General features: G+C 35.8%; 4 protein-coding genes and 1 pseudogene across 11 annotated transcripts; 4 read left to right on the top strand and 1 right to left on the bottom strand.

The window, feature by feature from the left end:
* Nucleotides 1-623: 623 nt before the first annotated feature.
* On the top strand, nucleotides 624-5,264 carry LOC104726174 (uncharacterized). 2 transcript variants are annotated; one of them, XM_010444972.3, is made up of 4 exons: nucleotides 624-877; nucleotides 1,751-1,985; nucleotides 2,480-3,440; nucleotides 3,562-5,264. In XM_010444972.3, exons 2-4 carry the CDS (start codon nucleotides 1,861-1,863, stop codon nucleotides 4,900-4,902), a joined length of 2,427 nt encoding a protein of 808 aa, XP_010443274.2. In that variant the 5' UTR covers nucleotides 624-877; nucleotides 1,751-1,860; the 3' UTR covers nucleotides 4,903-5,264. The 2 variants fall into 2 exon arrangements, with proteins under 2 accessions (XP_010443274.2, XP_010443275.2); XM_010444973.3 differs by having other exon boundaries at nucleotides 873-1,061.
* A 4,832-nt stretch (nucleotides 5,265-10,096) lies between these two features.
* LOC104726173 (uncharacterized) lies at nucleotides 10,097-14,983 on the top strand. Of its 4 annotated transcripts, none has more exons than XM_010444971.2 (4): nucleotides 10,097-10,312; nucleotides 11,167-11,401; nucleotides 11,802-12,801; nucleotides 12,898-14,983. In XM_010444971.2, the coding sequence occupies exons 2-4, from the start codon at nucleotides 11,277-11,279 to the stop codon at nucleotides 14,740-14,742; spliced, it is 2,970 nt and encodes a 989-aa protein (XP_010443273.1). In that variant the 5' UTR covers nucleotides 10,097-10,312; nucleotides 11,167-11,276; the 3' UTR covers nucleotides 14,743-14,983. The 4 variants fall into 4 exon arrangements, with proteins under 4 accessions (XP_010443273.1, XP_019088646.1, XP_087330171.1 ...); XM_019233101.2 differs by having other exon boundaries at nucleotides 10,125-10,312; nucleotides 12,895-14,983; XM_087474045.1 differs by having other exon boundaries at nucleotides 10,150-10,491.
* Nucleotides 14,984-15,156: 173 nt separating this feature from the next.
* On the top strand, nucleotides 15,157-21,027 carry LOC104726172 (PRA1 family protein G2 pseudogene; annotated as a pseudogene). The gene is made up of 5 exons (XR_015571825.1): nucleotides 15,157-15,970; nucleotides 16,863-16,928; nucleotides 17,210-20,307; nucleotides 20,441-20,505; nucleotides 20,808-21,027. The product of XR_015571825.1 is annotated as a PRA1 family protein G2 pseudogene (transcript).
* On the bottom strand, nucleotides 16,991-20,087 carry LOC104726171 (uncharacterized). Its single transcript, XM_010444968.3, has one exon. The coding sequence runs from the start codon at nucleotides 20,085-20,087 to the stop codon at nucleotides 17,160-17,162; it is 2,928 nt and encodes a 975-aa protein (XP_010443270.2). The 3' UTR covers nucleotides 16,991-17,159.
* A 1,562-nt stretch (nucleotides 21,028-22,589) lies between the features above and the next one.
* Nucleotides 22,590-24,968, top strand: LOC104726170 (WPP domain-interacting protein 2-like). 3 transcript variants are annotated; one of them, XM_087474043.1, is made up of 3 exons: nucleotides 22,719-22,914; nucleotides 23,780-24,047; nucleotides 24,184-24,968. In XM_087474043.1, exons 2-3 carry the CDS (start codon nucleotides 23,828-23,830, stop codon nucleotides 24,858-24,860), a joined length of 897 nt encoding a protein of 298 aa, XP_087330169.1. In that variant the 5' UTR covers nucleotides 22,719-22,914; nucleotides 23,780-23,827; the 3' UTR covers nucleotides 24,861-24,968. The 3 variants fall into 3 exon arrangements, with proteins under 3 accessions (XP_087330167.1, XP_087330169.1, XP_087330168.1); XM_087474042.1 differs by having other exon boundaries at nucleotides 22,719-23,678; XM_087474041.1 differs by having other exon boundaries at nucleotides 22,590-24,047.
* The last annotated feature ends 954 nt before the right edge of the window (nucleotides 24,969-25,922 follow it).

Below are 25,922 nucleotides of genomic sequence, written 5' to 3'. Positions count from 1 at the left end.
TAATTTTTGTTTACAACCCCGTCTCGTTCCAAAGACTTTGTCCCGAATTAAAACTAAAGTTAGTCAACCTAAACATGTATATATGTAAAAATCATATTTGCTATTTGATGGTCTCAAAATTTCATTCCTCCACGATTCATATGTTTAGACTTTAGAGCATATAAAAATGTAAAACATCTACGGTAAAGACTTGGCAAAGTCTAGAGGTCGTTGGTTCGAGGGACGGTGCTTGGAAGAAGACCATATAAAATGTTCTGGTTTCTAGGTCCGAGGGGATGTTGGGCTTAATAATTAAAAAAAAAAATTTATACCCAAACAAAAAAAAATCTTCAATACTTATGATATATATATAGATAAAGTTTCTTAATTTATTACAAGTTAAATTTTTGGAAAATTGTTGCATTTTGTATAGAAGAAACATATGATAGAAACCATTTCCTAAAGACACAAAAAATAGTAAATAAGCAGCTCTCTACTGTCTCGTTCAGTTCAGGCCTAGAAGTGGAAAATAAAATAATAGTTATGGTGACGAACAAATGCATTAAAAAAAAAAGTTTAAAATTTTCCAAAAAAGAAAAGAAAAAAACTATTTACGAATTAACACAGCTCACTTACAGACAGACGAAAGGAACAGCGACGAGGAAAAATGAAAATAATCAAATCATTTTAACATTTTTTTTTATTAAAGAAAAACTTTAGTCTATTTTTTTAATAAACAGTATGTTTATTAAATATACTTAAGGGAACCTGATACCACTTTGATGTGTTAGTGCGTGGTTCTTGTTCATCTCCCTCTCTCTCTCTCTAAGAAAATCTTTTCTCCTGCCAAGAAAAAGAAAAAAAAAACCATTTTTGAAATAATCAAGTCCTCTAAAAGGTTTGTGTGTAATATTTATAGTGATTCAATTTCTGTGTTTATTTTTATACTTTCTATCTCTACTTCTTCTTCTTCTAGTTCTAGTTCTTTGTTTTTTTTCTTCTTTTCTTGTATTGTATCAGCGATTTACAGTTTCTAGTTTGTTAAGTTCCAAAGATCCAAACTTTCTATTCTTTCAAAATTGGTATGCATATTATCTTTACTCCTCTGTAAGTTTTTAGTATTTTATGATCCATTTTTCTTTCTTCTTCTGTTCATAGCATTATTAAAAAAAGGGTTTGGTTTGGTTTTGTTATATTTCTTGGATTCTTAATTTTTTCTCTCCAGATTTGTTGTTATAATCTCATGATTCAATTAATTTTTCTTCTTTCATTGTACACACATAGCTTGTAAGGGTTTGTGTTTTTTTCTTTTCATTAATCTCAAATAGTTTCTGGGGGAAACAATCTTAAGGATCTTTGGTTTTATAATCCACCACAGATGGTTTGTTTTAGTTAGTACTGTCAGTTTCCTACACTCTTGAGATCTATATTGGTCTCTTATTGTGTGAGAGATGTCTTTTTGAGTTTTATGTGCATAAAATAACACTCCAATCAGATTGGAAACTGATGGCTTCTCAAAAGGGGAAATTTTTTTAATAGAATTAAAAATCCAATCTTTTGATTGTTCTTTGTTAATGATCTCCTTCACCAATCCGACCCAGATACTTGAAAATCTCACCCACTAATCCTAATTTTACTCTCTGTTTTCTCATCCATTCACATGAAATAATATTTTTTTCTTTTTCAAGCAAGATCTTTATAATCATGTGTCTTCAGACCAAAGAGTTTTAAAAAAAAAATAACAGTTGTTGTTGTTGTAACTCTATTTCAGGTATCATAGGCTCACAAAAATTTTGGTAATATAAGAAGATCTGGTGTTATGCAGAAGAGCAGGGACAAGGTTAAAAGTGAAGTGAATAGTAGTAACAGTGGAAGAAACAAATGTTCTTATCATCCACTGATCAACAAAACCCTTCAAACAATCCATCTTCTTCTTCTGATTTCTTACATCTGACCAACTCTAGTGATGAGTTAGGTCAATCACATCTTTCAAGTTTCTCCATCAGGTAAAGTTTCTTTTTTTTCTTCTCAGATTTTGTTGGGGTTTTATTATGGTGGAAGAAGAAGAAGTCAACAGTTTCTTCTTTCACCATTGTTTTAGGCTAAAGTCTTTAGCTTTCTTGTTTAGGTCTGATCATCTTTGATAATACATATCTTTTCTTCTCATCCATTCAATTTTGCTTAATGGGTCAGATTCAAAACAAGAAGCTTTTTTTTTTTTATGTATTTTTATTTTTTTCTCTTTCACCTTCTGTGATTATGTGACTGGTATTAAGTTTTGTTTGACTATTCTTCATATCTTTTCTTTGATCCGTTGGTCCATACCGTGTGCGTTGATCTGTACGAGGCTCAGTATTATATATCATCAAAGGAACAAACTTTTCTTTGTTATGTCATGTCTCTCAGAAGTTTTTTTCTTTTTAAAGCCTGTACCCTTGTTTTGTCTGGTTGTTTGTTGTACTAATGGTTTATAATTTGGTTTTTGTGAATGTTTTCGCAGAGATTATGCATTTAGTAACCGAACCAAGAACATCAACAAAAATTGGCCTTTCTCCTCAACAAGTTTGCAACTTTGTTTGAGACATGGCTTAAGTGATCCATTGCCACCAATTCAAGTGAAGAAGCTAAGCATAACTCATGTGGAAGCGATAAGTAGTAACAAGAGAAAGTCGGAGAAACTTTCCTCTAATCAGACATTAGTGGAGACTAAACAAGGGTTTGAGAATGGTTGTTTGTTGGCGAGTGGTTCGAAATCCAAAATACAAGTAGCTATGGCTAACAAGAATCCTAGAAAAAAGTGTGGGATGGTGGTTGTGAAACCTGGAGCCTGTGTGGATAGTGGATCAAAAGAAGATCATAGTTGCCTCTTTTCACCTTCTGAATCTATGGCTTTGAGAACTTGTCCCATCTGCAAAACCTTCTCGTCTGCTTCTAACACCACTTTAAATGCGCACATCGATCAGTGTCTGTCAGTTGACTCGGAACAGCAGCAGCCAATTAGTAAGCCAAACAGGCCTAAGACTAAGCCACGGTTGAAAGTTAAATCGATGGTTGATATCTATGCTTCTGCCAAAGCTGGCACATTAGAAGATCTTGATAAAAGGAATGGAACAAACTGGGTTATGATTTCGAGCTGCTCCAACCGGGTTGTCTCTGATAATAAGCCTGACGTGTTCAGCAAAGGAAAGAAGCGTAGTGTGGTGCGTGTTCGCATTGACGAAGAAGCTGCTGGCATTGGACCTGTTTACATTGATGCTAAAGGCCAAAAACTACGGATTATATCTGAGTTTAGCGAGAAAACTTCTGATCCATCAAGTAAGCATGAAGATGGTAGTGATAAGAAATCTTGTAGCGACAGTAAAGGGAGCAAAATCTCTAGGGAAAAACTCCCGGGAAAGAAATATCACAAGTATCCTAAACTAGTTCGTCAAAGCAGAAAAGGCAAAGGCAATGCTTTAGAGGTATGCTTTCATTTGACCTCTCATATATAGTTTTTTCCGGTAGTCTATGCATTTGTAGGATCCGTTCTTGATTTGTTGCTATACTCTTAATGTTTGTTTAACAAAATCACTTGTGTAACAGATACCGGATTATCAAAGAGGATATTTTGAAGAAGGTAAAGACTTTGAGAGGTCAGAAACTTCAGGTCTTGGTCACCGTAGAAGGATGATACCTAAACGTCGTCTTTCAAGACATGGAAATAAGAATGGGACAAAAACTTGTGATCAGCCATATGAGAATCAGCATTCATTGTCAAAAGATCATCTTGTGCTAAGAGGTCCAAGTAATGTGAATACTGATTTGTTCGAGACAGTTTCTTCTCCCTCAAACAGTCAAGGCTCATGGAGAATATGTGGGGAGAGACAAGTCTCTGGAAAGAGCTTGGCTTTATCTAGGAACAAAAGCATTGATGAAAGGGATTCATTTGTTGCAAATCCCTTGAGATGTTCAATACCTGTGGATAAGGAGTTTTCATCCAAGGCAAAAGGCTTCATGAAGTTCAAGAAAGCTCGATTGGGTTTCTCAGGGAATGAAGATGAAGAAGATGCAGGGAAATGGGAGTCTGAAATGAGTCAAGAATGTGATCTGACAGATTATGATGATTGGGATGATGATGATGGAGAAGCTGATAAGTTTGTACTAAGCTCAAATCCTTCATTTAGTGGGGAAGACAATGATCATGAAAGCTATGAAGATTGTGGTAATAACAAAGAAGATGATGATATGTTGCACAATTCTAATGATGCAGATGTTGAGTTTGAAAGCATGATTTATGAGAAAACTGGTTGCGAAACTGCGGAACAAGACGGCTCGTTTATGGAGGTTGATCCCATTCCTATTCCAGGACCCCCAGGCTCATTTTTACCAAGTCCTTGGGATATGGCAACTGATGCAGTTGAACATCATGGAAACTCTTCAGTTATCACAAGCCAAGTCCAATCTTCACAAGATCAGCTTGATCTCACTGACAGAAACTCATCAGAATCACCTGTTTCAGCAACTTCAAACTTTGCAGCTCCTGAAACACAGATTCTTCATAACATCATCACCATTGACAAGAGGCCTTCCAGATTCAGAGACGATGATCAATCATGTTGTTGCCAAAGAAAGGAGAAAGCTTTTGAAGAGACACCACCACCACAACCACCACCCTTGATCCAACAAGATTTGGATTTCCTGAGTAAGCCTGCGCCAGTGATTACTTCAAATCCCAATCCGGTGTTGCGGCTAATGGGAAAGGATTTGATGGTTATGAACCAAAGAGAAGAAGAGCCTTCACATAAAGAATCAAGTCCAAAACCAACCTCTCAGTTTCTTGATCTCTATAAGACACAACAAGTGTCTCCTTCTGTCCTTCATCGTCCTTATGGTGGAAACGGATTATATTTCGACCCCAGCACAAGCTTCTACAACATTCCATGAAAAAATCTCTGATCAAGAACTCTACTTGTCTCCAAGATACCATTATTCCACGGCATTTCAGATCAAAGTCCAGGCAATTTCCTTAAAGCTTGAGATATAGAGAAGCTAGTCTCCTCCTCATCATTCAACTTCAAGATCTCATGTATCACTCTGTTATATAAAGAGGTTGAGAATCTCAAAGAGGCTGCTTTAGAAGAACTGGTGAGATAGATTCTCATTCTCATTAGGATATGAGAACTCCACCAAGGTAATGGACCCTGCTTTTGTAATGGTTTCAAAGGGGTTTAAAGATTTTAAAATATGAAAGTTATTATAATGTTATGAAAACGAATTTTAAATAATTTTGATATGAGTTAACATCATTGGTGCTTCTCTTTATATAGATATATAATTTATATGGTTGAAATCATATGAGGTAGTCAAGATCATAGTCACCGTCATGACATACACTATGTATACGCAATAACGCAATTCTTTTTCTTTTTTCCTAACTCATTCCTTGTTTTAGACTGCAAACATATAAACTTTACTACAAACATATATATTTAGATGGACAAGTTTTTTTATATATAACAACAAAACAAAAAATAGTTGCATCTTGGCGTAGATGAGCTGTTTCTTGTTACAAGAAAATTTTAATCAAATTGGGAAATATTTGTAGTGAAAAATATGAATATATATTTGCGTAGAGATGAGTACAACCACAACGGCTATATTGCATGCGCATTTTCAAAATTATTTGCTTATTATCATATGCTTCTCACTCCATCATCCATGTGTATATTGTCTTCTTTTGTTTTACATCATGAATGTATAGTGAATGCACGCACATATATACATATATTGGTATAATAGTGGTCGACCTTTCAAGTTATTTTTCTCCGGTCCATAAGCAACTAATTTGTCAACTATACTATTAAATGATTCATGCATGCATCGATAATTCAATTACTCGATGATGTTAGATCCAAATTCATGTGCTGCTGTTTATAAAGAGGTTATTAATTAAAAAGCTCTATGTATAATACATATAGCTTAATTCGTAACTTATTATAGTATGATTGCAAGGTTTGAAACAAAACAAACTGAAAATTTCAGTTTATATTAAATTTTGAGAGAGATACTCCTGCATCAAATTAAAAGAGGTATATATATGTCCACTGTACTGAAAGGAAACATTGGTCCTAAAATTCAACTATGTTGTTTTTGAAATTCCCACTAACTCTTATATAATTAAAACTTGTGGCAACATTTGACCGTTTGGAAAAAGTTATTATCATGAAAGATTTATTATATAAGATAAAATGACTAGTTGAAAGTTGACACACACTATTGAATACTTAAAAGTTTTTTTTTCTTTGGTCAACATATAAAAAGTATTCATATTGACGAAAAAAGCATTTTATATAATTATATTTAGTTTGATGGCCAACTTTAGCCTTGGACATTCGGGTACTCGGATCGGGTTCAGATAGGAACTGACCGGGTTCGGGTTTTTCGGGTAGAGAAGTTTAGGACCTAATAAGGTAAACAGAAAATATTGGTTCGGGTTCGGTTCGGATCTTACCAGGTTTGGATCGGTTCGAGTCTAAAATTTCAGAACCTATATATATCCGAAAAAATCGGGTATTATCCGGGTTCGGGGTTTTTTGTACCTGATTACCCGAAATTTAACCCGATAATCTGTATTTTACCCGATTATCCAGAAATTTTAATGTTAAATATTAAAATAAAATTTTGAAAATTAATTTTTTAAAAAATTGGTTAATTTTTAAAAAAATATAGCTAAACATTTCAATATAATTTTGGTTATTTTGAGTATTTTGATCTAGGAAGAACTAATATTTTTGAATTTTAAGTTATAATTTTGAATAACTATGTTATAAATAAAAAAATATAACAAGTATTTTATGTATATTATTTTATTTCGGATTTGTCGGGTACCCATTCGGTTCTCGGTTCGGTTTTGGGTTCGGTTCCGGTTCTTCAGGTTTAGGAGATTAGGACATAATAGGATATTCTACCGGTTCCAAGTTCGGATTCGGGTCCATATTTTCGGATCGGTTCCGGTTCGAGTTTTCAGATCCGATTCGAGTTTTCGGATCCGGTTTTTTTGCCGAGACCTAGCCAACTTTGTTCCTATATTTAAGGTTTTGTAATACTTAATTACGACATTATAAAAGTCATATAACAACAACATTACATAACAGCACATTTAAACTTGAAAGTTCTCTTTTAGTCTTGTAACAAAATTATATCAGATTTTGTATGTATAATAACTAAATTAGGCGCCGACAAAATAATAATGAAGATTCGGGTTGGCAGCTAGCTAACTTCCATGGAGAGAAATTTTTAGTCGACATATATAAGCAATAAATTTAATTAGTATGAAAAAATAAACAATAATTTGAACGATATGCAATATCAAGAAATTCCGAAGATATGGTCTTTTAACAATAGTTTAGAAGAACCAACAAGAACCTACCTCATCCAGCTGTGTCTAAGGGCCGACTCTGATAATTAGGCCTACTGATAATACCTGATCTATTAATATATTATTTATTTATCATTAGGTTCACCCAAAATGACTTAGTTTGAAATTTAAAACCATTTTTTTGTTTGTTTGGATTGATTTTACAATATCATAATTTTCGTAATAATGTATGAGTTTAAACTACATATAGTAGAAACAATCATTAATTAGTGATATACCAAACCACAATACACACAAATCCACAATTTTGATGGACCTTTTTTTGTCACAAAATAAACCTCAAAAACATTAAATTAATACTTATATATAGTTTGGCCTCTCAGAATAGATATAGAAAGAAACCAAAACTTTTGACAATAGAATAAGTTTTCCATTATTTTCGATAAATGAATAATATTTCGGATTTTTCTTTTGACATCTAACATGTCTGAAATAGATATTATATATATCAGTACATAAAATAACTTTACAACAAAAATTAATTGTACGAATGCAGCAGTCGTATGTCCATTAACCACTATAATTTGTAAACCACTTTCAAGAATTTGTGTTGATGTTATTTAAAGCGGGTCACTTGGCGGTTGGCGTAAACAAGAGAAATGTTGGTTTTGGTTCTCCCATTAGTGGATTTACACAATTAAAAAAAGAGCGCTAAATTGCGCGTTGTTCTAAGCAAATTAAAAAGCACGACACATATGATATAATAGAACTTTGTATATATTTATTTGGTGCACATTCCGTTGCTATTAAATTAATATGGCACTAGCTAAGACATAAGTTAAATTTTATATATGTTTTATATATTTCACGAGTTCCACATCATATCATATATGTAACTTTCAGATTCCATACACCATACTTTGAAAGATTTGTAACACATCAGTGATAATACATACATTAGGAGATCTATAATACATATATGTACGATTATTGAAATCTAATGCACTGTAAGTATTCAAAATCACATCAATGACATTACGTTTGGTCACCGTACCCTTTGAGATGGTGTTATATGGCGTTTCGTCCATGTAGGCAATATAATTGAATTTAGGACGAATATGTCTTCTAATTATTTGTAACATACAACTCAATGAACCCCATCTTCTACCACAAAAACGTGACATTCATACAAGAACTTCACCACAAACTTGTATACATTGATCTTACACGAAACATATACACAGTATATGCTAATTTCGAATCAAAGATTGATTCAAATCCTCCTCCCTCTCTCTCTCTCTATCTCTATCTCTTCCTTATATATATAGTAGATAGTAGATAGCTAGGAATATATAGGTAGGAGTCATACATACGGTATGGCTGAAATAATTTAATAGACTGAGCACATGCATATACATGCATGCATGACACAAATAAGATTTGGGTTAATCTCTTTCGTCCACGTCGAACCAACGTACCAACTATATTGTATATATACACCACTTTTGCATATCCATACCTTTTTTTAAGTATATTTCTGCGTTCATGCTTTTTCCCATGCTTGCTTATTAAATTTTTTCCGAATATATCAGATTTCATAAGTTTCTATCATAAATCCTACGAAGAGGCAAAGATAACATAAACAATTTTAAACTTCTTTTTATTCCATCCAAAAGTTTAAATCGAGTTTTCAAAACATTATAGAATAAAGCTTAATATTGTATTGGTTGTGGATAGGAACATATATCAATACAACTACATATACTAGTATACTACTAGTACCACTATAGTATCTTATATGTGTAAGATGCGCGTATGAGTAAAAAAGTGACCGGATATTATCTAAAACGCGTTTTTGTGAGAGAGCTTTTGAGTTTGTTCTTTGTTGTACGAATATCATCAGTAAATAAGATGTTATTGGACGTACAAAATGATTTCGTTTCGGTTAAAGAAAAGATGTAAAAATAGTAAAAAATGTTATAATAAAAAAAAAATGAGTAATTTAATAGAGAGAGTGGAGGAACAACGGCCCCCAAGATATTTTTATTAGTTTTTATTTTTTTTAAGATTGATGTGATTGCGACGTGTCGCTTGCTTGTCTGCTTGGTAGATCCCACATCCATTTGCTACTTGGTAATTATTTTTGAGCTTATTTATGTTATCTTTTATAATTGGATCTTGAAATTTTGGTAACTCTCGAAATGATTTTAAAATAATTTTTAACGATGTTTAACTGAAATTCCTCAAAATATTACTATTAAAACTAGGGATTTAGTGTTTTGTATTATGCAATTTGAAAAATCATTTGAATCAGTTTCGAATTAATAAAACAATTTACTCATATATATTCTAATAACACAATTTTTTTTTGATAAATCGTCTGTTAGTTAATGAATTATTGGGATGATTTTAGTTTTGAAAATTACACACCCAATAACCTTAGTTTCTTTTGATTATCTATTGCATGTTTAATTTCTTATGTCTCAGAAGTTGATTAGTATTCCAACCTTCTAATAACAATTTCTTATGCGATAAATGATAGATAAACAACAACCCCTTTTACATGGTAAAGCCAAACACACCAAAAGTTACATTTATCGGAATAAGAGAATGTAGCTACTAGCAACCTAAAAATTAAAATTTTAACTAAACCAAATCTACATACAATAGAAAAATGATTAATAAAAAAATAAAGATGGTGGTGGAGTGTGATAATAATTGAACTTAGTGTGGACACTTTCAATTTTTTTTTTCCTTCTTGCACTCATTTGTTTTTCTTTATTTTTTTATTCACATTTAGTGATAATACGTATGTGGACTTATTTGGAACACCATATTTTTTTTTTTTTAATTGTATAGTGTGCTTTGGTTCTTCCTCTCTCTTTCTCTCTCAATCTCTTTCTTCTCTTCAATGCTCTCTTTTCTCTCTCTCTAGGAAGCCATTTTTTTCTTCTTTTGCCAAGAAAACAATCTAAGGTGTGTGTGTGTGTAGATACTACCCATCGTTTTATCAAATCCATCTTCAGTATCTTATTCTTCTTTTTGTTCATTCCTGGTTTGAAGTTTTTGGATTTAGTTATCCTTGTTCCTACTTCTTGATCTCTCTCTTTGTTTTTATTAATTTCAAGATCCAAATCTAGAAATCTAAGAGATGGGTATGTGTGCATATGCATATATTAACTAGTAAATATCACTGTTTTTTTTTTGTCCCCGATCTTGGCTTTCTTTATATAGTGATGTTTTGGGTTCTTGAAATCAAGATTTTTTTCAGATTTCTCTATCTGTGTGTATAATAAATATCATCTCTTGTTTATTTCAGTATCCATCTGCAGTCTTCTGTTTGCTGATCAAGAATCTACCTCGTTTCTTGAATTTTTTTGTTTTTGTTCTTACAAATGTTGATGATCTTTGTTTAAGTGTATGAACACAATCAGTTTTGTTTTTAATTACTAGCTACTAGTTGAGTTTCATGTTAACTTTGTTCTATTATTAATTCTATTTTGGTAGCTTCTTCATCTATCTATGCATGTCTTAATGCACTTTTTCTTATGATCACTCAACATAAAATAAACTCTCGAATCAGATTGGAAACTGAAACTTTTTTTTTTTAAATTTTTTTTTGCGTGCGAAGAGTTGTTTCCTCCTTGTGAGATTTTTTTTTTCTTTTTTCACTTCATCAAAATCAAAAAATAAATAAATGTTTAACCAACTAATCCTAATTTACTTTAGTGTGACTCCCTTCCACATGAAATAATGTTTCTTGTAAGTTTTGATCATCAAATCAAAGTCTAAAACATCAGAAACATGTACTTGGTGTTTTGTTTTTGCAGGAGGGGAGGAGTGTGGTTTTAGATTTGGGTAAGGGTGGATGATAAAGATCTGGTGTTATGCAGAAGTATTTGGGAAACGAAGAGGCAAATAGTAACAGTGGAAGAATCAAATGTTCTTATCCACTGAGAACCCACCAAATGACCCACTTTTTTCTTCTTCTTCTCATTTCTTACAACATCTCACCACTTCTTCCCATGAGTTAGGTCAATCCCATCTCTCCAATTTCTCCATCAGGTAATTCACTTTACTTTTTTTTTCCTTCTTCCTCTGAATCTATCTCTTTCTGGGTTTCTTCGCCAATATGGTTTAAAGAAAAAGAAAACAAAAAAAAAAGGCTCTGGATTTCATGATGGGTCAGTGTCAAATCATAGCTAAGGGAGCTCATCACTCATGTCTAGATCGTAAAGTTTCGATCTTTTCTTCTTTCTTTCTTCCTTGTAGTGATTAAATGGGTCAGATTCCAACTTCCACCTTCTATATGATTTTGTATCCAATGAAATCAACGTAGGGAGGGTTTCAAATCTTTGTCCTTGTTCCTAGACGTAGCTCAGTGAAAAGTTACCTTAAATATACTTACTTTTGAGTTATAAAGAATCATAATTTGAAAGTAAACAACTTTGTTGATGCTTTGCAGAGATTACGCATATAGTAACCGGAAGAACAACAATATCAAGAACAACTGGCCATTCTCTTCAAAAAGTCTCCATCTTTTTTCAACTCATGGCGTAACAGATCCTTTGCCACCGTTTCAGAGATTCTCCACTGTAAGTAATCAGTTTGAGACCAAGGCTAGTTCATCTTCGGGAAAGCAAATCGCGTCTTATGTTCATCAAGGAAGAGGCTTGGCTAAGTTTGGTTTAAATCAGAGATTAGCAGAGACTAGTAGTAATAAACGAGTTTGTAGCCAATCAAGGATCATTGAGAATGGTTTGTTTCCGAGCACTTCCAAGTCTGAAGTAGAGATACTAGTAGCTACTACGAGTAACAAGAGCAATCACCACAGTAAAAAGTGTGGAAGAGGGATGATGAAATCTAAAGAAGATAGTTGCGGCGGTGGTCTTGTGATGACTTCTGAATCAGTAATGGCTTCAAAGACATGTCCTATTTGCAAAACCTTCTCATCAGCTTCTAATACCACTTTGAATGCTCACATCGATCAGTGTTTGTCTGTTGACTCAGCATTGCCACTGGTTGTTAGTAGTAAGCCAAGCAAGCCTAGGAGTAAGCCACCGGTGAAAGTTAAAACGATGGTTGATATCTACGCTTATGCTAAAGAAGACACATTAGAAGATCTTGATAAAAGAAATGGAACAAAGTGGGTCTCTATTTTGAGTTATACAAATAGAGTTGTTGGTGATAAGTCTCAAGTGTCTAAGAAGCGGAAAGTTTCGCCTGTTGGCGTTGGACCTGTTTATATTGATGCTAAGGGTCAAAAATTGCGGATCTTATCAGAGTTCAGTGAGAAGAAGACTTGTACAACTCAGTCGAGAGAGCAGCATGATGATGGTAGTAGTGAAAACAAATGTTCAAGCCAAGGTAGTAAAGGAAACAACAAATGCTTGAGGAAAAATCGTCGAGGAAGGAAACCTCACAAGTTTGTTAAACTAACCAATCAAAAGGCCAATGCTTCAGATGTAATTCTATATGTTTCTGTCCATTATTTTGCATATCTTTAGTTGAGTTTTGTGGCAAGAATCATAAAATAACAGTAGGTTTGCTTTGTACAGCAGATACCGGAGTATCAAAGAGGGTTTTCTGGAGAAGGTAGTAGCAAGGGTCATCGTAGACTCTATAATCAGCGAATGCTAGCAAAACGTGGTATGACTTCGAAGAAGCTAAATGAGGAAGGGCATAAATTTTATAGTTTGCAGGATCAGCCATCTGAGGATGATGATGTTACATGGTCAGGAGGAGATCCTGTTGCGTCCAGAGGTACTGACTTGTCTGCCACAGATTCCTATCCTCGAAATAAACAGAAGCTGGGAAGCGAAGTTGCTAGAAAGAATAAGACTTTAGTTAAGAGTAAAAGAGCTCAAAGTCGTTCGTTTAGAGACCGCATGAGAGAAAAGGAGGAGGGGTCACTTAAGGGAGTTCATGTAAACACTCTCCGAGTGAAGAAGACCCTTGCTTCGATTCAAAAAGATAAGTTTAAGAATTTATGCTTAGAGGCCGTAGAGGTTTCAGATGCATCTCCTCGTGCAACTAATATGAGAAAGTTGTCACCACCATTTGTACCAAATGCCTGTAGGAGACTATCTATGCCTGTGGAGCTAAAGAAAGCTCGGTTGGATTTCTCGGAGGAAGATGATGAAGAAGAATTAGGGAAATGGGAATCTAAAATGACTCAAGAACGTGAGCTGTCAGATGATGATTATGTCTCTGGTGATAATGGAGGAATACTGAGATCACATCCTTCATCTAGTGGTTACGATGACTATAATGATGATGACGAAGAAAATAGTGAAGAGGAAGAAGATAATAACAAAAGAGCTCATGCGTTGGACAAAACCGATGATACTGGTGCTGAGTTCGACCAGTTAGACAGTCCACCATCTAATGAAGTCATACCTAGTGAGCGAGAAATGTATTACTCGAAAGAAGTTGGGAACATGATTTACGGGCAGACCTCTTACAAGGAGGATGTGAGGTTTGATTCTGAAGTAGGACAAGGAATAAGCTTATTTGTAGAGGTTGATACTATTCCCATTCCAGGACCTCCAGGATCATTTTTACCAAGCCCTCGTGATATGGGTTTCGATGAGAATCTTGGGAACTCGTCGGTTATCACAAGCCAAATCCAATCTTCCATGGATCAGCTTGACAGAAACTCCTCTGAATCACCTGTTTCCGCAGTTTCAAACTTTGCACCTGGTAGATTGAATTTTCCTGCGGAGTTATCTTCTTCTATCCAAGAAAGTTTCTCTCCGGACATTCCTGTGTCCTCCTCCTACTCAACAGCCCCAATGAGCTTTTGTGTTCCATCTCATCATGGAACAACAACCGAGGCTGAGCAAGTTACCGTTGACAAGACAACAACACCTTCAAGATTTAGAAACAGTGAACATGAGTCTTGTTGTTGCCAAAGAAAAGAAAGAATCTACGAGGGCATTACTTTCAATCATCAAGCATCTCATCTACTGCAGCGTAGAGCAGCTTCTTCGTCAATTGCCATGAACTTAACAAAATCACCCACACGCGTGGATCAAAACCATCCATTTGAGCAGTCTCCATACAAGATCCAACAAGATTCGGATCTTCAGAGTAAGTTCTCCAGCAGAACGAATCTCAACGCGGCTGTGCCTCCAAGTCCTTCTAACCCGGTTTTACGGTTAATGGGAAAAGACTTGATGGTCATGAACCAAGGAGAAACAGATCAAGAAGCATCACAACAGTCTAGCTTAACACCAACCCCACCTCAGTTTCTTGATCCTCCTTGCGCTGGAGCTGGCTTACACTTCAACACAGGTCTCTATATAAGAAACAATTTCGAGTCAACACATCAACCACAAGCCCAACCACAAGCTTCAGCATTCAGAAACAATTTTGATCATGTAAGGTACTTTTCTCCGAGCTAGTCACCGTAAAGTTTCGACCTTTCCGAGTGTCCCTACGGCAGACATTTACTATGCTTCCATCTCTTTCTGCAGAGAGACTTTGTGTAGTTTACTGTTTACTTAAAGAAAAAAAAGCAAAACACTTGAAAATAACAAAACACTCTGTAGTCTAGATTAAGTAACTTTTTATGTAGGCTTTCATTGCCACCAAAGTTGTCCAAAACACTCTTTTAAAAAGTTATAAACTTATAGTTTATCTTTTTATCTTTTGGCCATTATCACTGTTTTACTATATGGTAAGTACTACTAAGCAGTAAGCTAACCAAATTTGTCAAAGTTAAAAGAGTAAAACAATCTATAAATTCTTAAGAACATCATAATTGGAACTCATAACAAAAAAAGTGGTTAAAACTAATTAACAAAATTTGGTTTTGTATTTTTTAATAGAAATTATTATTAAAAAGTGTTCAAATTTGATTAGCTGGCGAAATTGGATTGGTTGGTACAAAGAATAATGTAGTAGTTGACTAAAAAAAAGTCGTTAATACGACGAAGGTTTTTATTACTCCCGGGTGGCAATTTCGGGTCGGGTCAAAACCAGTCAACCAAATCGGAAAGTTCGCCGGATGTAATCCTCTTCACGGCGATTATGACTCCTTCTTCTCCTTCTCCTCCGACAACAACAACAACAACCTACACATCGATTCCGATTCCTACCGGCGACGTTATCTCCCGATCAATTCATAATCTCACTACCACCATCTCGCGCCACCGTCCCTGGTCAGAACTAGTCTTCTCCGGCGATTACTCTCTCCCGTGGCGATTCTCCTCTCTTCTCCTCCGATTAAAAACGAATTACCACTACTTCTTCGTCAACTACGCGATCGTCGTCGCCGTTTGCTCCGCGTTAGCTCTCATCACAGCTAGTCCCGTCGCGTTGATCGTCGTCGGCACGATCGTCTCCTTGTGGCTTCTGTTTCACTTCTTCAGAGAAGATCCTCTTATTCTATGGAGCTTTCAGGTCGGTGATCGTACGGTGGTTGTGTTTCTTGTTTTAGCTTCCGTTTGGGCTTTGTGGTTCACTAGCTCCGCCGTCAACTTGGCGGTTGGTGTTGGCGTCGGATTGCTGTTTTGCATTATTCACGTCTTCATTAGAAACTCCGATGAGCGTTTCCTTGAGGAAGATGATGCTGTTACCGGAGGCTTGATCGGATCTAATCGCCGGTGATATTTCCCGATCGTTCTTGCCGTAATTTTCAACTTTTTCCCCCCCCCCCCAATTGCTTGTGAGAGATGTTCAGTTTTTTTGGTTTTTTACCATTTTTTTTTTGGGTCTTTTAAAATTACTTCATTGTTTGATTTCTTGTGATTTGTGTGCTGTGAATTTTAAGTTTGATGATCTAAAAATGATTTAAGTTCTTGGAGACTTTTTAGTGTTGGTGTTGGGATTGTAATCAAAAGGCAAGAATGAATGGTTTCTTATTGATTACTAAAACAGTAAAGAACCCAACTTGCTTTGGTCATTTTTTATCACATCTTTACATCTGGTTGTTTTAGATACAATGTATCAAATCCCCACTAGTTGTGTGACCAGGTTTAGTTTTGTCATGATGCTCGAGACCTCAAGTTGTTTTAAAGTAGACCTTGTTGTAGTCTTTTTTTACAGTAACAACATTTAGTGTTTAACTGTGTTAGTTATTAGTCTTCTTCAGAGAGTTCAGGGATCCAAATTGCACAAACTGAGTTAAATGCTTATATGAGTCAGATCATATATTCTCTTGATTGTCAATTCAATACCTTAATAATCTTGCTTTTGCTTTGTTGGATATCTGACTAATTTTGCTTCATCAATTTGTATGACAAAGTCAGATCTTTTTTTTTTTTTTTTTTTTTTAATTCTTTGAAAAGGAAACAAAACTGAGTAGTGTAACTCCGGGACCAGTAACAGGAGAGGGGAGAGTGACACTTGTTGGCAAAACGCAGACACTGATTAAATTGCATGTTTTATTACTACTACACCCATACATATTTTTCTGTGTTTGTCTTTAGGTCCCACTTCTTACACGAGCATTTGTCCTTTTTTTTCAATTCTGTTTGTTACTGAGATTGTGTTATCTCTTTTGTTTGATTGGCTATATCAGGTAAAAGGATTCAGCTTGAGAATTCATTGCGTTGAATGTTAGTTACTACTTAAGACTCTCTCCCTAGTAAGTTATTTGACTCATCTACACCCTGTAAAGAACTCAGTAAGTTGCAATGATTCATGATCTGAAGGAATAAAAAGGAGATTAAGATCAATAAGGAAGTTGGTAATGTACATAGGAATAAGATAGGTCTTAACTAGTTTAAAGTACCCGTTTACACATAATTTTGCTGTCTTTAACAAAACTGAGATTAGAGTAACAAGATAATAACCAGGAGAAGTATTTTGTGGGTGGTCATATCTTGCTTCTCATTCTGACTAACTTTGCTAGTGTTTCTTGAGCAGCCAAAGTGAGATCATGGTTATGGCCAAGCATCACTGTCCTGATACTGATACAAGTCCTGCAAAGTTCCTCTCCACTATCGAAATGCCCGCCTCGTAGCAGTAGCTTCGCTCTGGTCTCCAGCAATAAAGCTTTCAACAATGTAACATCCTGCCACACGTATTCATCGACCTTCTTGTTGGTCTTCTTCTTCCAACAGAGTGAGCCTTGACGCCAATCTTGTATCTGAGACACAAATGATTTCTCCACTTCCTCTAACACGTTGGTGCATACTTTTAGGAGCTCTACTGCGGAGTTACACCTCGAGAAGGTTGTGAAAGCTGTGATTGCCAGAGGAAGAGCTGTTCTTTTGATGTAAAGTACCATATCCATGGCTTGCAGTTGCACCAAAGGAGGTTCTGATTTGAACCCAAATACTAAGAAAGCTGAAGCCCATAGGTGATCAAGATTCAACAGCGGGTTATCGATTTTCCTCACACCTTGAACTGTTGCCTTGGGTGCAAGTATGTAGTCTCGTCTCCTCGCGAAAGTTTGAGTTATCGGATGGAACTGAATCCAACATCCAGGTTGTCTATTTGTTATCCTCGCTAGTCCTAATCTGACTAGTAAAAAGGCAGCATCCTCTTCGCTTCTGCGTCCTAAACCACAACCACCGCACCAAGCAAATGTGTGACTCAAACATTTGTTCCATTTGCTAAATCGGTTTCCACTTGTGGGCATGTTCTTAGCCGCTGCAGCTAACAAATTAACCGGAATAGGAACCGGAGCAAACCAAGCTCCCACCAGCAGCATTTTCAATGAGAGAAGGTTTCTGTTTCCTTCAGCTTGCTCAAAAACAGCCAAACTAAAAGCTAAGACCTTTGCAACGAATGGATTGGATTTGCAATACTGCTCATCGTTTGCGTTCAGAAAAGGTGATGCTGAACGTTCTTCGATTTGAACTTTGTTCACAGCCTCAAAGAGTGCAGAAGGCGGAATTGCAAGCTCTGAAAGCAATGATCCTACCACCCAAAGACCGTAGCTCAACCGTCCCAATTTCTCTTCAAAAAGCTTGAGGATCTCAACCTCTTCTGCCGGGTAATCTTTCTTTCTTCTTCCTCTCAGTAGAACCATTGCATCAGATGAAGGCAATATAGAAAGCTGCACACTGTCAAAGGTCATGACTTTAGGAAGTCTAGTAGTGATCAAGACATGTGTTCCTCCAGTGTTCCTCGGAATCAGGTCATTCAGATCTTTCCCTTCCCACCAATCCTTTTCTATCTCAAGATTATCGATGATCAACAGATAAGGCATTTCTCTGAAAAGCTCACGCTTTATTCTCTTGAAAGCTTCAAACTCCTGTTCATCAAAGCTCCTTAGCCTGCCTCTATCCTTCTCAGCATCAGCGCTAACATCAAGCCCCAAGCTGAATGACAGATTCAACAGGTTCTGTCTGAAGTACCGAGCTTCCCCTCCGACCCACAAAACCATCTTATACCTCTGAGAATACCGGTAAGCAAATTCAAGAGCTAGCTCTGTTTTCCCAATCCCGGGAACTCCATTTACACAGACAACACTTGTGCTACTTTTGCTGTTACTACTGTTTTTATACTTCTTAGTCTTCAACAGTCTTTTAAGCGAGTTTTTCCCACCATTTGGATCACTCCAAGCCTCACTTCTTGTCTCTGAGCATTTTCCAAGCTCCAAACTAATAAATTTCCCAGTTCGAGTTGATACAACATCTGATTCCTCATCTGCAAGTCCATCAGATTGTCCACTTGCTTCTCCTCTGGTGCTTGGTGTTGTAGACTCAAGATACTCTCCGTTACCAAAGAAAGCCATCTCCATTTCCATTATCTCTTTCTCTCTTCCAAGAAAAGATCTGTTCCTCGGAAAAGGAAGCTCATCAATTCCTTCCACTGTCTCTTTATCAGCCACACTCTTCCTCCCAAGCTTTGCCCTGAGAATCGCTGCGGTCTTTCCCACACAGATTCTCCAGTTGCTCTCATTAGCTTCGAGTTTAAACTCATGGGACTTGATCAACCCATCAATGGCTTCTTTACACTCTTTATCTATGGCATTGCAGTTGAGAAGACCCATTATCTCAGAAGGTCCAGTTCCATAGAAAATCGGAATCAAGTTCTTCTTTTGAGCAAAGAACCTAACTTCCTCCAAGCTAAGGTAGTTGAGCAAGCTCGAACAGGAGACAACCACAATCCCATAAGTAACAGAACAGATAACTCTGTCGGCAATCTCATGACTCTGTGTGTCCGAATACTTAGCTCTGTCAGCAACGAAACAAGCGATTCCCTGAAGCTCAAGCTCTGACTTTAACCATTTGCAGAACCTCACCAAGTTTGGGTTATGTCCATGAAACCCTATGAAGACATCAGAGCTCCTGAGCTTGGTGTTAGTTGCAGGTGAAGAAACAGAGACTTTAGCTAAAGAAACCCTAGGAACAGGGAAAGTGAAGGAGATTCTTGGAGGAGCAGGATCTGGAGTACAAGCTGATAACTTTAGCTTCCGATCTGATGGTTGTTCATCAGAAAACTCATACTGGTCTGAAGGAGGAGTGTAGGAGCTGCTCGGTACATCTTCAGATTGTGAGCCTTTGTAAGAAACAGGCGGTGAGGGCTTGTGAGTGGTGGTGGTTGTGGTAATGGGTTGTGTAGCTCTTGGGGATATATAAGGAGATTGTAAAGCGGAAACAAAAGCAGAAGATGGTGGGGACACAAGAGAAGGTGAATTGAAAGGAGAGTTTTTGATACTTGGAGATGAATCTGAAGCATTGTTTGTTTGAAGAAGATCTTTACCTTTCTTACTTGAAGAGCTTGCTGGAGATGAAGTTCTTATGGTTAATCCAACTAAACTTGCTTCTGACTCGTCTTCTATTCCTCTCATTACTCCCTTTCTCTTCTTAACTTCCTCACACCAAACCCAAATTAAAAACTCAAATGAAGCTCTCAGCAGCTCAAAAGCAGGGTATGTCTTTATCTCTCTAACTTGGTATGAATCATCATTATGGTCTTTCTCTGACAGATTATATATTGGAGTGAGTGGGACTGTGAGGAGATGAGTCAGAACATGAATGCAACAGTTGATGTAGTTCAAGGAGATTGAGGTAAAATCTGAGGAACTGCATGTGATGTATCTAACTCTTCCATTTTGTGGGGTCCTCTTCTTCTCAACAACACTGTTGAAACCCAACTTGTTTATTCTTCTCTTTATTTCTTATTTTCTCCTTTCTCCCTTAGTTCAGATTTGACCAAGAAGTTCCAAGAGCCAAGTTTCAGAGTCTCTGCAACAATGGACGTCACGGGTCAGAAGAAAAATCATTACTTTACAATGTGTTGTGGTCTAATAATGTTCATCATCATCATCATCATCAAGATTGTATCATTTTTTTACTCTTGTTTGAATTAAAGCCAGAACCAAATTTGAATAGGAACAGAATAAAAAAAGGAACATCTTAGTCAAAATCTTTAAAGATGATTTCTCAAAGACTTACACTTTGGTTTGATCTTTTTCAGACACAAGTCTGAAAGACGTGTCACTTCCCCTACAAGCCTCTCTCTCTCTCTCTCTCTCTCTGTGTGCTTCAATGTGTATCTTTTTTTTCAGGAAGAGCAGATTGTGATATAATGAAGAGGGAGAGAAGAATCTGGATATGTGAGTTGGATCTGAAAGTGCTTATGGAGATTAATTTTCTAAAATAGTGATTAAAGAAATGGTTAAGAGAGGAGCAGCCTGGAGAGGGTTAATGTCTAAACATGTACCAATGCATTAATAATGATCACCCACTTAATCGAAATTTTTTAATATAAATTCCTTGATATATAAATCTTGGATTCTCCTTTATTTCATTTGTTTTTTTAGCTCTCTCCCTCTCTCTCTCTCTTCTCTCAACAACCTTCTGCAGTTGGATTCTTTTCTTTCTCTCTCTCTGTGGTTTCTCTGGAAATGTTAAATGAAAGATTTAGTTTACCAAGAAGACTCGAGTTTTTATTTAAAGATGGACTAATTAAGGGTATAATCTAACATGGTTACATGGGTTTAAAGAGTTATAAAAAATAGACAGACTCAGATTTAAGACATTGAACTTTGAGCTGAAAAAAGAAAAGAGGTTGGATTGAAGTAAGTAAAGGGAACCCATTTTCAATTTTCTCAGTACTTTGGTTGTTTGTTCTCTAGTGTTTGTATTTTTTTTGGTATATAGAAAATAAGAAAACTCCAAAACATTTGTACTACATTACAACATTTATTGAACTATATTATACTATCATTGCTACAATTAATAGAAGAAAAAAATCAAGAGAATATTTACAGTTCTGTGGGTTATCAGTAAGTGAAATTCATGTCCAAGGTATTTAGTTTACTAGTTAGTAATAGTAACCTAGTATTGAAAATTTTCAGACATCTTCTTCTTAAACTTTATATTTTCTTTCATCTATATCAAATGAAGAGGCAGTAAAAATAATTAATCCTTATGTTTCGTAATATATTACAGAGAGAAATTTCAATGTTTGTCAAAGGAAGTGTAGACATAATAATATAATCACATATATAGAGAAATTTCAATGTTGTCACAGCAAGTGTAGAGTGTAGACAGTGTAGGTATTATTTGCGTACACAAATTAACTATTGGATAATGGTCCACACTATTCTGTAGACAACTCTATGTTATAGTATTAGTTTTTTGAGCAAACAAAGTTATAACTTCTTTCATAATTAGCTTTGTAAGAAAATTTTCACTAACGTTAGTATTGACTTTTCTTATAAATCTTGGATTTTTGATAACTTATAGATGTAATGATAACATCATATCAATATGTTTAGTCCATAATATGATATTGTTTTCTCAGTACCGTTTTAGTTTGTAAATTTGATTTGTGAGACAGTGAAGTAGTACTATTATTGTAAGATAAACTCCAAATAATGAAAGCAACTATCTCTTTTTATTTGAGACCTGATTATTTATGGAGTATGTATCATATTATATGGGTACACTGACACCATTTGAAATCTGATTCACAGTGGGAATTGGTCCAAGACCACTCCACTTGTGACTTTTTGTTTATTTACCCCACCCATTTTCACATTTATCTACAATCACAAGGACTCTATGAAAAACACCAAAAATACAAGATTGATTTGTTTCTTTTTTCCTAGTAGTAGTATAAAAAGATTGATTTTTCGATGTGGAAAGCGTTTACGAAACGCTGAAGGATACGTACCGTTGTTTTCGAACTTAAAAACGGCAACCACTGTATATAAAAAAGATGGAAACGTCATCAAGTCAAGGAGACGAGGGTAAACTAGTAAATTGCAGGAGATCATGTTTATTTATTTAATTCCGTTAACGGTATATCACACACCGTTGAAATCCCAGATCCGACCAGATAAGATCACGTCGAATCGAACGGTCACAAAACGTCTGAGTCCTTGCTACAGTAACCGGCGGTCTCGCCACGTGTCCCGACCAAGTCGCTCACACGTTGTTCTTTATTTTCTCTTAATTATTTTAAAAAAAATAAAATGCAAACAAAATAAAGGTAACAAATTTTTGGATCATAACCGGAAAAAAAAAAATTAACGATTTTTCGCAGCGAAGCGTTTAATCGAATTTAGGGTTTTTCCTAATCAACTTGTAGTTTCGTTTCGTTTCGTTTCGGTGTCTCTGTAAACTGTAAAGGAATCACCTTTAAGGGGGGTTTTGCGTTTCAATTAGGTACGTAAAGCTCGAATCTTTTTTTGTTCATTTCGTGGATTTTGATTTAATTGGGTTGTTTTTTTTTTTTTTTGTTTATTGAATTCTCCTTCTGGTTCCCTGCTGGAATGATGGTTTCTGTTCTTGAGATTTGATCCCTCCCATGTGAGAATTTGGAAGATGAGGAATTAGTATAGGGTTTTGAGGTTTTTGTGTAACGTTATGGATTTGGAGAGTGAAAGCTCTGTTCTTGAGTCTGTTGAAGATAATAATGGTTTGATTGGTGAAGTTGAGACTATTGGGGATAATAAAGTGGTCTCTTCTCCTACTACTGACCTTGATGAACAGTTGATTTCACGGGTTGAGACTTCTCCTCTTGTTATTAAGGGGGTTTGGTTTAAGAAAATGGAAGAGGAGGGTAAGGAGTGATCTTGTTAAGGATACTTCTGTTAGTTTTGAGAACAGTAAAGCTCTGAAGAGGGTTTTGTCAGGAGCACTCGACCCGAATGCTAAACATATGCATTTTCCTGGACCTGATGATGGACAAGATAGTATTGGTTCGTTTGGCTCGGTGGATAGTGTGGTTGGTTTTGATATAGCTGGGTCTAGTCATGGATATGGTCTTGCTTTTGCAGCTGGTTTTGATTCTGATAACAGTGAGGATCGGAGTAGTAAGTCCTCCACTGCAGCCAGTGGTCCCAAGGTTAGGTATGAGAGGACAATGGGTGGGAAGAGTATGATTACTTCGGGTGAAAGTCAACAGAGGAAGAGTAGTGTAGTAAAGGGTAAGAAACTTAGAGGAGAAAGGATCAAAATTGAGAAGGAAAACCCTCGTTCCAGTTTGGAATCTGCTGACTCAAGAAGCTCCAACTTTGTGTTTATGCAGGGTGCTTCCTTTAGTTTGAGTAGCAGCGAACACGGCGGAAGAATAATAATGGATTACAATGAAGATAGTAGTGATCATGACGCACATACTTCGAAGGGAAAAGATAACGTGGGAGTAGAAGAAGAAGAAGAAGAAGAAAGAGAAGATTATTCACAAGGAGACTCTGTTGATGAGTCCCATATCAAGAACAATGGTTCATCAGAAAACTTGGATCCATTAAAAGAGGCATTTAACAGTTTTCACGCTTTGCTAGAAGCTCTCCAAAAAGGTAGCAAATTCATAGTGTGGTTTTTCATTTGAATATTGATGGTTGATACTTACACTAGTTCCTTATTGCTCCTTGTAATGTTAACATGATTGTGTATCGAGTTTAACTGAACTTGTGGTTCCTTTTCGATGGTCAGAACTTCTTAAATTCAAAGAGCTTGGGGAAGAATCACTACATGATGGAGGAGAGAGCAGCAGTTGCATACATGTGGGACATGAACAAGCTAACGAAGCAAGTTCTTCTCGCCGGTTTGGTTCTAAGAATATGGGGGAACTGGGATCAACTTCTCTAGATTCCGAGATACTGAACCTGGTGAATAATGTAGAGCATCTGGAGATCAAACTAGAAGAAGCAAAATGTATTCTCGAGGGTAAAGAAACACAAATCCGTGAACTCGAATCCACCATAAGCGTTTCAGAGCGGCTTAATGGAGGAACAGAGATCGTGATCGAAGAAATTTTCCAGCAAAAGATGAAGGCAGAGATTGAATATATCATATTCTCAAGATCAGTGGCAAACCTAAACAGAGAGATCAAACTGATTGAAGATGAGAAGACATTGGCTCAGAAGACATTTGGTCAAAAGATGATGTCAAAGCTTGAAAAAGTAGAAACCAAAGCTGAAAATCTAAAGAATCAAGCTCAAGATTTACAAAACCATTGCGTAGAGCTCACAGAGATTCAAGAAGTTAAGTGTTGGAAGAAGAGAGCATTCAAGACCACTTCATGTCTTTTTCTACAGTTAGGCTTGCTGTTTACGCTGTTTACTTTCCAGTTAATGCCAGAGTCGGAGACTGTTGTTGTGCCAACATGAGAGTTTTGTTTGATGGAATCTCTTTTTTAGTTACTTTTCTATAAATTATTGTCATATAATGTTGTAACATCTTTTGGGCTCCAATAGACCAACTCCTCTTTGCTTCTACTACGTTTTATTGTGTGCTGCAATGTCATGACGTTAGTGTGCGTAATGTATACTAATATTGTTGCCTCTTTGTCAACTTTGCCATCATTTTCCATAATTTATTTATTAGATAAGAAACAGAAGATAAATTATATAAACACACTATGGTTCTAACTTTACACTTCCACATTGATCCAACATTTTCTTGAAAGGGTTCTAACTTCTAACCCATATGGTTAACTTGGTTTAAGAACAAATTTAGAGTCTATTTGTATCCAAATAGTTTATCATGGATTTTACAGCTTTTGGGAATAGGAACATAAGCTTAAATAAATAAGTTGAGTCGGTCTTAATATATTATATTCATTTGTAAATCTCTTAAGAACTATAAATAAGAAGAAAAAAAATCAATAATTTAGTTGTCTAAATATTGGCTGGTGTGTTGTTTGTGATGACACATAGAAGTGGTCTTATGTCATTAGCTGCAAGTGGAGACTTTTGACAATTTGACTATAAAACAGCCATATTAATGTTGGTTTGGTCCAACACTTAACAATGTCCCACGTCTTGAAGAGTTTTAGACTTGCAAACCAAATCAATACACAATATACAATACACAATATACTTTAAAAAATAAAGGTATGATTCATCTTAGACTCTAAGAGCATCATTACTCGAGTAACACTGAACGTTTTTCAAAAAAACAAAAAAAAACTATTTTTTTTACAAATTATTATTATTTATTTATTTTTTAATTTCTGTTCTATTGAACAAATGACACATGTGTTGTTTGGTCTGAGAATCGTTTCTCAAGGTCTTAGGTGTCTCCTAATGTGATGATCTTTTAATTGGCTTTACGTAAAGATCCACACTACTCTACTAATAGTTTGGTATTCCAATTAAATGGAGCAAGTTCTAATATTTATCATCAATTCGCCATCTTAAATCTATGGAGAAACCATTTGTTTGAAAAAG

This window comes from Camelina sativa, chromosome 11, assembly GCF_030686135.1.
Source record: "Camelina sativa cultivar CO46 ecotype springtype chromosome 11, ASM3068613v1".
Classification (NCBI taxonomy): domain Eukaryota; kingdom Viridiplantae; phylum Streptophyta; class Magnoliopsida; order Brassicales; family Brassicaceae; genus Camelina; species Camelina sativa.
The sequence above is the reverse complement of the archived record's forward strand: the minus strand, read 5'-3'. Positions and strand labels throughout refer to the sequence as shown.

What these genes read in the sequence shown, in the direction of transcription:
- LOC104726174 (XM_010444972.3), top strand. Translation starts at nt 1,861, where the DNA reads ATGTTCTTATCATCCACTGATCAACAAAACCCTTCAAACAATCCATCT. An exon ending in CTTTCAAGTTTCTCCATCAG is followed by an intron (nt 1,986 to 2,479) that starts GTAAAGTTTCTT and finishes ATGTTTTCGCAG; the next exon opens with AGATTATGCATTTAGTAACC. An exon ending in GCAAAGGCAATGCTTTAGAG is followed by an intron (nt 3,441 to 3,561) that starts GTATGCTTTCAT and finishes CTTGTGTAACAG; the next exon opens with ATACCGGATTATCAAAGAGG.
- LOC104726173 (XM_019233101.2), top strand. Translation starts at nt 11,277, where the DNA reads ATGTTCTTATCCACTGAGAACCCACCAAATGACCCACTTTTTTCTTCT. An exon ending in CTCTCCAATTTCTCCATCAG is followed by an intron (nt 11,402 to 11,801) that starts GTAATTCACTTT and finishes GATGCTTTGCAG; the next exon opens with AGATTACGCATATAGTAACC. An exon ending in AAAAGGCCAATGCTTCAGAT is followed by an intron (nt 12,802 to 12,894) that starts GTAATTCTATAT and finishes TGCTTTGTACAG; the next exon opens with CAGATACCGGAGTATCAAAG.
- LOC104726171 (XM_010444968.3), bottom strand. Translation starts at nt 20,087, where the DNA reads ATGAGAGGAATAGAAGACGAGTCAGAAGCAAGTTTAGTTGGATTAACC.
- LOC104726170 (XM_087474041.1), top strand. Translation starts at nt 23,411, where the DNA reads ATGCATTTTCCTGGACCTGATGATGGACAAGATAGTATTGGTTCGTTT. An exon ending in GCTAGAAGCTCTCCAAAAAG is followed by an intron (nt 24,048 to 24,183) that starts GTAGCAAATTCA and finishes TTCGATGGTCAG; the next exon opens with AACTTCTTAAATTCAAAGAG.